Here is an 11,545-nt window from a genome sequence, read left to right as displayed (position 1 = left end):
TCACTGCAGCAGCTGAGATGCCACAGGCCTGGACGTGCGACTAGTGGGCAGCAGAGAATGTGATGGCACATTCAATCCTAGCCTTGCCTGAGAGAAACTTGGCTTAGCCCCTCGCTGCTGGCTAATTGTGCCCAATCCACCCGGGGTCACACAGTTCCTTTTCAGATTCTCTTTCTCTATTTAGAGCAAAATTATACTCTGGATGTCTTGATAAACACCAAGGAATACACATACATTTGCTGAGTTCGAGAGATTCCCATCTTAATAAGTCTACTTAGTAAGTAAAAACTTGTTTGGTCTTGTTTGTACTGTCAATGGCTTTTTAAAAAGCATGTGTAAGTTTTAGATGGGATAAAACTAAACAAATTAAACTTTTAGTCCCTCCTGCTGTTTAAAGCCAAACTCTTCATTCTTAAGTGGCAGGTGTTTTTTGCTAATTAGGGTCAGATTGATGGGTAGAGAGAGAGAGCTAAAACTTTTTCTTTGATGTCATTTCTGGGTTGGCCAAGCGACAGCTTCTCTTTTCTGCTGTCTTTGTACTCCAATCTACAGAAGGCATGCACAGGCTTCTGGGCAGAAGGTCGCAGATCTGGCTGGCTTCCATACACCAGTCATTCGGCAGAAAACTTGGCCAGCTCGCAGAAACACTTAAAGCGATTCCTTGGGTGTGGAGACATCCTTGCAATGCCTCCTTTTTCCTTCCCTTTTGGAACACGGATCTGAGCTGCCCCCATCTCATTCCACACTGCCACCCGCCCTGCTTTTGGCGTTTTGGTTTACACTAGCAGCCCTTTCACACGAGTTACTCTTTCAATATCTTGGCAAAGACACCTGCCCTCTTCCCTCCAGAACACAGGAGTCTGCCTACATGATCAGCACCAATAGTATTTAATGATATTTAAGTTGGTTTCTGGACTGGCTGCAAAAGTGAACGTTATTTTTTTTTTAATGGAAATAATGTTTTTATAGTTTCAATTTCCCTCTATCACCTACGTTCAGTTCGCTTAGCAGGATTTTTCCTCCAGTGATGACTATTTCAAATACAACACATTCCTCTATGGAGTTAACTTTAATGGTTATGGTCTATAAATATGGTTTATTGAGATCATGACTGGGAAGTACTGTTGATTAACGAACTGATGACATGCTGTGTGGTGTGCTTAAGCAGTCAACCTAACAAATGTTCAGGGCCAGGAGAGTTAAAAAAAAAGAAAAAGAGAAAGAAAAAATGGGGTGGGGCGGCATAAAGGACGGGAGAGGGAATCTGCCTTGCATTCTTTGGGACATCAGGACGGGGTGGAGGCAGGGACAAGGACATCAGACTCAGGGGAGAGGCTGCACAAGCTTATGTAGGAAGAAGGTGCCAGTAAGGGAGGGCAACCCGTCTGTTGGCCTTAGATCTTCCACGCGACTTAGCTTTCTGGAAACCTGACTGGCTTGTTCAATGGAAGCTTGGTTTCTAGGGTGAACGGACCCATCTAAGTCAAAGGTGTGTCTTCCCCTTCCCCTCTGCCCAGCAAACAGACTCCAAACTCTCCCTCCTACATGGGCTGCTCATGGTGGGCCCATCTGCACACCTCATGGTGCTGGGCTGACTGTCCACGACCTTAAAATAGGACTTTGCAGAGTAACTGCGGGGGCAGCTTTGGAGCTCAGCTTGGGCTGTTCCTCCATCAGGAAAGCCCGCAGCATCAGCACCTGTGGGATCCGAGTATGAACTGACACCTTGGTGTCAGTGGTGCTGAGTGTCATGTGAACAAGACCCTCTCCGAGGACCCTACATAGAATCTCAAAACCAGCACTTTTCTCCTCTTTACCAGGTGCCATTCTTCATCTTGTAAAAATTATTAGGCAAAGCGCTGGAAAATCACGGGGAGTGAGACGCAAATAACTGATTTCCTATGTGCCTTTCACAGGGATCAAACTATCCCAGTGACAGGTCTTTTCCATCCCTAACGACCCTTCAGGTGTTTGACTTAGCGTGACTCTTATGGGCATTAAGCTTCAAGGAACAGAATTTCTGAGGTTGAGTTTATAAGGAATACTAATGAGACAGTTTCCAAAAAAAAAAAAAAAAAAAAAAAACCAAACCGACAGAGGCTGATTCTTAGGGATAAAAATCTCCCCTCACTGCTCATTTTATTTTCTTTACATTTCCAAATGATCTGAAGTACCCATTCTGGAACAAACCAAAACCTCTCTTATTTTAATCTCCCCAAAATGGAACATAGTAAAACCTGAACTGCTTGTTACCAGTGCGCGGTGGACATAATGCAATCACACGCAAAGCTGCCGAGCCTGGTAGAGGCGTGGCTCGGCATGCTGGCAGCTCACGCCCGCTCCTCTCCACTTCTCTTGGCCTGAGATGCTCTCATTTTTATCAGTGATGAAATATTAAAAAACACACCCGTATGAGACAAGCCATAAAGCCTCCTCCTCGGGCCGTACCGTGCATGTGCGCAGCCCCACACAGGCAAGGTTCCCAGGCACAATCATCATGCAGTCAAAAGGCTGTTTTCTTGGATGTGGGCAGATCTCACTTTTATTGCAACAGCCTTCATGTACATACAGCACAATCAAAAACGAACAAACAGGAGGGCTGTGACTTTTGAACATACGAATATATAAAAGTCCCTTGAAACTCAGGCTGTCAAGGGCATTTTACAGGGAAAGCATTCTCCCCACTCTCATTTTTTGAAAGACTGTTTTACACTCATTTTAAAAGATGACGAGGCATACTCAAAGTTCAGAGTAGTAGGAGGTGGCCTGAAGGGAGAGAAGAAAACCTTTCTTCATATCGTTCGGTAAATCCCTATCAGCAATTCCACTTGACAGAGGACAACGGGTGCCCTCCCGGAATCAGGCTGGGGCAGGCAGAATATTTAGTGATCTGAGCGAGGATGGGAAACCCAGCGGAAGAGAGGACCTGACACCACGCAGTACCAAACACATCAGGTCCCCTCCAACACACCATCCCCTGACCCCAGGCACCGGTGTCCAAATGCAGCCACCGGGGGTGGTGACTGACTGGTCGCACAGCCGGGGACTGTCAAAGGGCCTCAATTTACCCCGTGGACAAAAATCCTTGACCAGCAAATTCACAAAGGAGCTAAGGAAATTCTTGTTTTATGTATGTATATATATATATGGACTCCTTGCAAATCAACATTTCTGTTCTCCTAAGGATTTGTTCTAAGTACTGGAATGGCCTAAGAAAAGCACTAATTCTGATTTTTATACTTTCAAAAGAGAAAGAGGGAACGGAGAGAAAAGTGTCACAAATTCTTCAACTCTGGGGCTCAACACGTACAGCAAACAGGCTCCCAGGACTCAAGGTTCATGGAGATTGCTGGGGAGCATCAGAGCCAGGGGAAGACTGGGGAGCCCCACCCCCACCCACAGAAGGAATGCTACAGGGACTATCACAGTGCTCCAGCTAAAGCGTATGTTTCAACTTAACATCTGAAATTTTTAACTGTAGCATTTCAGCCACAAAGAAGCTCGGCGAGCTCATCTCAGAAGGAACATGAAAGGACTATTGCTCCGATGCAGAGTCTCCAAGCTGTGGCTGTCACTCTCGCGCTCAGGCGGACACATAAGGTGGCGGTGGCTCCTTGGCAGTGCCGTTCACAGTGGCGTCATCGTACGGGGGTAACAGCACCTGAGAAGAAGAAGAGAGGACGAGGGTTCATGTTTAAAGATGCACACACATTCCCCCGAACTTTAATTTTAACTGAACTTTTCCCATAACCTGTACCAATTTTCCCACAAGTGACTAGACTCTGACGACAGACTTTGAATCCTTAAAGCAGCAAAGAGGAGGAGACTTTTGGCCCTTTCTGAGTTTTCCAAACCCTGCCCACTTGTACCTGGATGGCTGTGTACCAGAGGGCTGGTCTCCAGGACAAGGAAGGTGGTGGAGGCTCTGAAGAGGAAAAGAGGCTCCTGGGTGACAAGTATGTGAGTGCACACAAAGGCAGGCCCCCCACTGACCAGAGGACCACTCACGGTGAGATCCGGGCAGCAGAGCAGAAAACATAAGGACTGTGGTATCAACCTGGACTGAAGCAGAACTCAGCCACCTCTTAGGAGCATCGCCAGGGCTAAGTTAGCTAATCTCAATTTCCATGTCTATGTGCGACAGGGAGGGCTGAGAATCAGTGGTCTGTAAAATACCCAGCACGCTGCGTGATGCACACCCGACACGGCAGATACGTTATCTGCAAGTGGCCGGAGAGGAATGAGCAAGAATCAGCACCAAGCTGGTTGATCACCTCTCTGTTCACACTTCAAGGACAAAAACAATTGCGTGTAATTGTTAATGAACTGTCAACATAAGAAAACATCGGCTGATTTTGGCTTTCTGGAGTATTTACAAAACAGAGAGATATCAACTCAGTATGATCAGCCTTTATTCAGTCAACTAGCATTTATCATCGTGGGTACAAAGTCAGTAAGATAAAAGGCAGTTCCTGCTCTTAGGAATTTGGAGATAAGATGAATTAAGACCTTACCCAAATCAAGGGCTTTGTGGAAAGGGAAAGAATATGCACAAAAGAAACAACAAAACCAAGCTTTGTTACTTTACCTATCATGGACATTACTTAGAGTAAATATTTTTATCAATTTCATGAATTTTCATTTATCTGTCCCCTTGGCTCCTAGAGGGAGGGCACTAAAAACATTCGAGGCAGGGGGCATCTGTACTGGTTAGGGTCGAATCAGGAGACAGAAAACACCCAGCGGTTTGAACAGAGAAAGTTTAATAAAGAGTTATTAACAGGAGATTGGAGGCATGGAGAATTAGCTAAGGGGAAAAAGAACTCTGACGAATATTAGCACTGAGTAAGGGTACTCGAGGAAGGAACAAACTCCAAGGGGTCACCTCCCTAAGGCTGGGAATCAGACACTGTTGGAGAGGGTGTGGTTAAAACCCACTGGGCGGTAGAAAAGTTTTCTGGGTAGAACCAGGCCAGAGCCAGTGAACCATCTACTGGGACGCTGGGTGCTGCTGCAGAGGGGCTGTTTTATGGTGGGGAGGGGGATGCACCACTCCCCCTGGAAACTGCCTACAGGTGTGTGTGTGTGTGCGCGTGCGCGCACTGGACAGGCCACCAGGAAGAGGAGGTCCTTCTGCTGTTGCTGCTGCCCTGCCCTCTGCCCCAGGGGACACTCCCAACAAGATCCCAACACTGCAGGGCACACAGGAACCAGGAAAGAAAACCCTTTCCTCCTCCAGCGCCCTCTACCCACAGGCTCAATGGCAGGGTGGCTGGTGAAGGGGAAATCTTCACAAGGCCAGCTCCAAACAGGCTGAAAGGGGCACTCGGGAGCTGCATGGTGGTAAGTGGTAGCTGGCACAGCGCCACACGAGAGTGCCAGCAGGCCCGGGAATCGTTCCCAAATGTTGCAGCTGTGTCCTGAGTACTTCGGATCAGGCACGACCCAAGGTAGACTCAGCTGCCAGAGCTGGAAGGGAAGGAGCACCCGGGGTGCATTCAGCACACGATGCTGGTCCAAGGCCAGGAAGCGTTCCCAGTGTTCTCCACACAAAAGGACCACTGGCTCTTGCATCCAACAAACCATCACCTGTACCTAGAAGGTGCTCGGTCATGCCTCCACCAACCTGAATGCACCTCTCCATCTGCTGAGAAGCTTACAGCTGAGGGAGGGCAGAGATGGGGACAACGGGCAAAAATGAGTGAGCGACGCGTGGGTAGAGACAAGACGTTAAAGAGCAGACAGGGACAACTGATTTAGGCTGGAAGGTGAGGAAGGCCCTCAGGGGGACAAGCAGGATCAGCAGCAAAGCAGACGGCACAGAGGGCAGAGGCAGGAGCACGAGCAAAGGGCGGGAAGCTGGAAGCAGAGCTCCTTCTGGAAAGCGAGGGGCTGCAATGTGAACCCTCAGGGGAGAACGCTACGCACAAGAGGCTGGAAAGACAGGTGAGAGTGTGGAGAGGGCCTCGTGTCCACCTCAAGGAGCTCTGTCCAGGCTCAAGCAGCAGCACCTCCACTAGGAAGCCCACGAGTCTCAGCTGGAGCTGAGGAACAAAATGTATTCTCTGCAACAAAGCCACAGCTCTGGTCTGCGCCTGTGTGAGCTCCAGGACGTGTGTGTGTGCGTGTTAGATGTGGTAACTCACAACCAGCAGAGGCAGCTGTGATCAGCAACAGAGATACTCGACTTCACAGGACTGTGCTTCCGCACTAAGCTCCACGCCTCCTTGAACAATCATGACTCCTAGCTGTCATTATCCTTGGAGAAAATTACCCTAAAACACAGTGGAGCTACTTGAAAGGCTGCAAAATCAGCTATCATATCCATATTTTTTTTTCTTCTGAGCAAGAAGCAACACTTAAACTCCCCCAAAATGTCCACAGATGATTAAACACAAAATTTTCTTGAAAAAAAAGAAGATGCTTTTCTACTTAGATCAACAAAGTATTTGGAAATCTGAGAAAACTGTAGGGTCGATTAAGATAGAGTATGCCAGTTACGAGGCCATACAACAAAACTGATGAAAATGCAATCATTTTTACATTTTCAGAAGTGGGCTTTCAGTTAAGCTCAGCTTTTTATTTTAAAAAATTTAATCATTCACAATAAATGCCAAAAGACAATTTCTGAGGACTAAAAATACAGATCATGTCTTACTTTACTGTCTGGTAAACAGCAGCCACCCAATGTGCAGCTAAACACAGAGGCATCACGTCTCGGCCACACACCACTTCACTTCAAGCAACAGTCCGTACAACCAAATTCTAATCTAAATATAGACCCTTGGAGTTTGTCGTGATAGGATCTCAACTGCAGAGTGTGTGATGGTGTGACTCTCTTCCACACAGATGGAAGACGCCGCTAGTCGATGACCCCAGGAGGCACCTGTTCATTAAGAAGATTAGCATCTGTCTCTGCAGCATCTCTTTAACTGGGGCTTGTCATGCCAGATCCACGTGCAGGTGGGAGAGAAGCTCATCACTCATTTCAATTCAACTCAAATATTCTGAGGGTTACGGAGGAAACGTCATTCTTAGCTACATCAACGTACAGCACAGTTGGAGCGAGACATAAATTAACATCAAAGGCTATAAAATGTAACATCCTGGAACAGAAGTGTTGGCCATAAATCTGCAAGTTGGTAGAATTTGGAAAACTAATTCATCCCATCAAATACTAAGAAATGATAAAAAGCTCAAGAGGAAAGAACTATTTATTGGGAAAAGCAAGAAATGTTTGGAGACTAGGGTTAGAGCTCTACTGTAATATCAGAGTTAGGCCACGAAAGGCTTATTTGGAATTCTACAGTTGCTAGGATTACACTCCCCAAAGTATTATATATAAGTTATATAATAAACATCTTTAGACATTCACAAAATTACTTGCCATGTCTTATGCGTGTGCATTTATGTTCCTGGGGAGAGGGTCAGAGCTCTCACCAGATTCTCAGAGAACCGTCCAGAGATTCTGAGGTCCAGGACTAGGGGGAAGGCAGTACAAGACACAAGGTAAATTGCACCAGAAGTCTGTTTGCTGGCCCCGCATCCTCATAAGGGGGAGGGAAGTTAAAATGAAATCAAGGCTCAGGATGACGGCGGTGTGCCCAGCCTGCAGCAGGAGCAGAAGCCCCATCAAAGAAAGAGAAATGTGATGATTTCTCAGAGTCACACATTTGGAAAATATTAACAGGTAATTGAGAGATCTGATAGCCTAAAAAGGATCGAGGTGAGGTAAAAGATTAAAAACGTGGCCAGCTGAAAAAGCAAGGCAAGCGTCTTCTTCAGAAAAACAAAAATTGTACAAGGCAGGGAATGGTCGTGACGGAGCTCTGCACTGAACACGCATACACGCGGTCATGGTCAACGCTGACCAGTGAAGCAACCAAAACCTGTGATGTGGCTGGATGAGGAGGAAGAGGGCAATGGAGAACACAGGGAGGAGAATGAAGGTTAAATCCTATTCCACAACAGCTCAAGATACCTCAAACCAATCACCGAAAAATTAGTGACGCAGACATACTATTTTACAATACGGTGGGTAAACATCAGGAGAAACAAGGAAAAGAGTTGCTGGTGCCGACTGCCGAGGTGGAAGGGGAGGAGGCCCAGAGAAGGCAGAGCACCGCTGAGAATGGCAGTCACCACTGCCCAGACTTTTAGCGACGGGCATATGATGCGGTGTCAAAAACAAAAGTCGTATTTTCAAAATAGACGAATAATGATGGCGGTCTTGAAGGAAAGAGGAAGGCAGTCATCAAGGGGCAACTTTCAACCTGAGGGCGGTGCGCAGGCTCGGAGCTACCTCGTTCCTCTTGCTTCTCAGCCAGCAGGTGAGTTGTGTGTTTGACGTGAGATTTTACAGGCGCCTGGAAATCGAGCCTGACTTGCCAAAGATGCAACTCCCTATGCGAGGAAGGGTGGCAGGGGCCGGACGCGAGCAGCGCAGGCAGGGACAAAGCGACCCGGGGCAGCCGGGCCGTGGGAAGCTACTGCCGGGGAAGCAAATGTGCTTCCACAGAGCAGCTGCTCAGGACCGGGCTGGAGACTCTCCTCGGGTCCTGGGAGACCCAACCCCACATTACAACATGATCTGGAGCGCCTCTAACACCAGTGGAAACTGGAGAGCTACGATGCCATGAGGGGCCCCCCAGGAAACGAACAACTCCCTCATCTAACACCCGTTCATCGCACCCTCGCGCCCAGGCCAGGGGCAGCCCGGGACATGGCCCTCTCCCGCCTGATTTACTCCCACCAGCACAGCAAGCTCGTTACCAGTCAGACGCCTTTTCCCTGTGGTTTTTCTCTCCTGGAATGTTTTCTTTCTCATGTCACTGCATACAACGCCCAAACAACCCACTTCACTAGTTAAATTCACTTCCAACATGGGGATCTGAAACAGTCCAGCCTCAGCCACTGTCTTCTCCTCTTAATTATGCTGCGCAATTGTAGCACAATAAGTTTTGAAATAAAAACAACACAGTTAGATACATCCATACTCTTTATCGATAATATAAAGCCATAACACTGGACACGGCAGTAATTACAGCACAGCGCTCTCAAATCAGACACAGAATCACTCCCCGGAAGCACTTACCTAATTGGCTCATCAATTAAACTATATGCCATCTTGTACTATTAACTGTCTTGTGTACATTTACCTTCCTCCTCTCTAAAAAGCTTCTAAAGGAGTCCTACAATTCCATATTCCTTTCTTAGCACTGCTTCTTAGACAGAGGTGAGTCCAAATTTGAGCTCTACCATTTTAGCTGGATGGCCGTGGTCAAATTCTGGAGGCACTGTGGTGGCGGACAGTCAAACACAAACTCTGACATTAGACCCGGGTTCAAGTTCCAGCTCTGTGATTTATGAACCCTGGGGTCCTGGGTAACTCAGTAAATCTGCCTGAACCTCAGCTTCCACAACTGAAAGTGGAGACTGTCACAGAGACCCTCAGAAGACTGCTGCAAGGATTTAAGCACGGTTACCCACCACCCCCAGTGCACCGAGTACTGGGGCTGAGCACTGGGGCACTCAATAAAAAGCAGCAATTCTCCAACTCCAGCAAGATAATTAAAGCAGGAATATTTTGCCCAACTAGTTCAACTATACCTTCCGTAAGAAGCAGCACCAGTTAACATTCTACTCACAAATTTATTCACGTGGGTTAGAAAAGGCATTCTTTTTCCCTCCTCAGCTCTGGTGGCTGCAGAAGGTGTGACAGGCTAACATTTAAACTGCTTGGAGCCACACACGTTGAAGCGAGCAGATGGCTGACAGAAGCCAAGGGAAGGTCACTGAAATAACCACGTACTTGACACGGACCCTCTCCTCTCTCTCTCAGGAATCCTGAAAACAGTTCTGGTCTTGACGATGAAGGATATGTCGTAAGGTCCTGCTGAGGAACCATGAGTCCTTTGACCTCAAAGGCTGGGAGTGGAACTCAACATTCACCTCCCCAGCTGATTTCCCAGCCATCCCTCCGTCCTTACCCCTGCCTCCTCCTTTACCAAACTTAACAAAAGTAACTGAATGATGAGAAAGGAGACAAAAAGGACATTGTTTTTACTGCAGGCTAAAAGTCTGCCAGAAGCGTGGGCACCCCTTACGCAGTTATAATTCTCAAGTCCAGAGTGCATTTGGTTGAAACCTCACGTCTGTTCATTCAGTCTCCACCGCAGGACACCTGAATGCCCAGCAGAGGTCAGCTGTGGTCCCAGGTGCTGGGGAGGCAGGGATGAAGATGAAGACTGAGACTGGAGGAGGATGCTCACCCCAGGAGAGGGGGAGCGCCTGTGAACTGTCCCGAAAGACTAAGGCACATGTGCAAAGGGGTAGGTGGTTTGCTTTAGCCGGAGAACCGGGCATGTGAAGCAGGATTACAAGGGATGAGCCTGGAACGAGAGACAAGATCCTAACTGGCCTTGAAAGCAACGCCAGGAAGGGGGACATCCTTCGACAACAGGTGGTCTTCCCACGTGAGGGGGTAAAGTTCAGATGTGAGAGGCTCCCGTGGGCATACACAGGTTTGTTTTCACAAGATCAACTGCTCTTCTCTCCCTCCAAAGCATGGAAAAAATAAAGAAAAATATCACTATAAATGGGGACTTCTTTCCTTTTGCTTTTTAGCTCCTTTGAGGGCAGTGGGTGGGAAGCAAGGGGCACAGTGTTCATGAAAGCTCAACAGCTCGTGTGCTGCCCCCCTTGCACTGCTGGTGACACATCAGACAGTCCCTCAGAGCTGCCTCACAAGTAAGATGGACTGGGCAGGGTAAGTTACCACCCCACTCCCCCCTCTGGCTTCAAGAAAATATTACAAGGCAAGCAGCTGGGTCTGACGTTGCCGCAGGGATGATCCTAAGTCTGTTCTTATTTATTCAAAGGAGGAAAAAAAAGCAAACCACGGGCAAACTTACATTTTAAATAAGTCACAAATGACTGTCTCATGGCAAAGTGGAGTGACAGCACAGCTGAGAAACGCTGCAGTAATAAACAGCAGAAGCCCCGGAGATGTTTAAATGCAGGGATGACAAAAATGGATTTATGTTTTAGATCAATCTGGCAGCAACCGAGAGAGAAAACCAGAGAGAAAGTCAAGCTCGAGACGGGAGGCTAAAAGCCTCTTCCCAACAGCTTTAAGGATGACCCCTCAGTTACAGGCGTGGGTGACGGAGTGGACACTGCGGCCGGTCGCCAGAATCTAAGAAAAGCAGCAGACACGGAAGGAACGGGGTGCGCTCTGCAGCGTTCTCTGGGGATGACCGCTGGACGGCTGAGGGCGTGGGCGCGGAGCCGAGCTGGTCCACATCAGCTAAGCTATTTCCTTCAACTGAGATAAGAGAGAGGAAGACATGACTTATTACATACCGTCCGTTCACTTCATCAACAAATGTCGGTCACACTGTGCTCCCTCCCAGCACTGAGGACATCACCCTGACTGACGCTTTAAGCAGAGAGCTGATGTGCTGGTGAGGAGCCTGATGGACAGAATTTATCTTCTATGGTGACGTACGGAGCTTCTGGACCAGTGTCCATTCACAACAGTGTG

The 11,545-nt window shown here is 47.9% G+C and overlaps 1 protein-coding gene across 1 annotated transcript in view; it reads right to left on the bottom strand.

The window, feature by feature from the left end:
• Positions 1–2,101: 2,101 nt before the first annotated feature.
• LAPTM4B (lysosomal protein transmembrane 4 beta) overlaps positions 2,102–11,545 on the bottom strand; it is a 54,487-nt gene continuing 45,043 nt past the window's right edge. Inside the window, exon 7 of the mRNA XM_010968014.3 lies at positions 2,102–3,661. Within this exon, the coding sequence (XP_010966316.1) occupies positions 3,584–3,661 (78 nt within the window). The 3' untranslated portion in view covers positions 2,102–3,583. The remainder of the gene's footprint in view (positions 3,662–11,545) is intronic.

This window comes from Camelus bactrianus, chromosome 25 (assembly GCF_048773025.1).
Source record: "Camelus bactrianus isolate YW-2024 breed Bactrian camel chromosome 25, ASM4877302v1, whole genome shotgun sequence".
Taxonomy (NCBI): Eukaryota; Metazoa; Chordata; class Mammalia; order Artiodactyla; family Camelidae; genus Camelus; species Camelus bactrianus.
The sequence above is the reverse complement of the archived record's forward strand: the minus strand, read 5'-3'. Positions and strand labels throughout refer to the sequence as shown.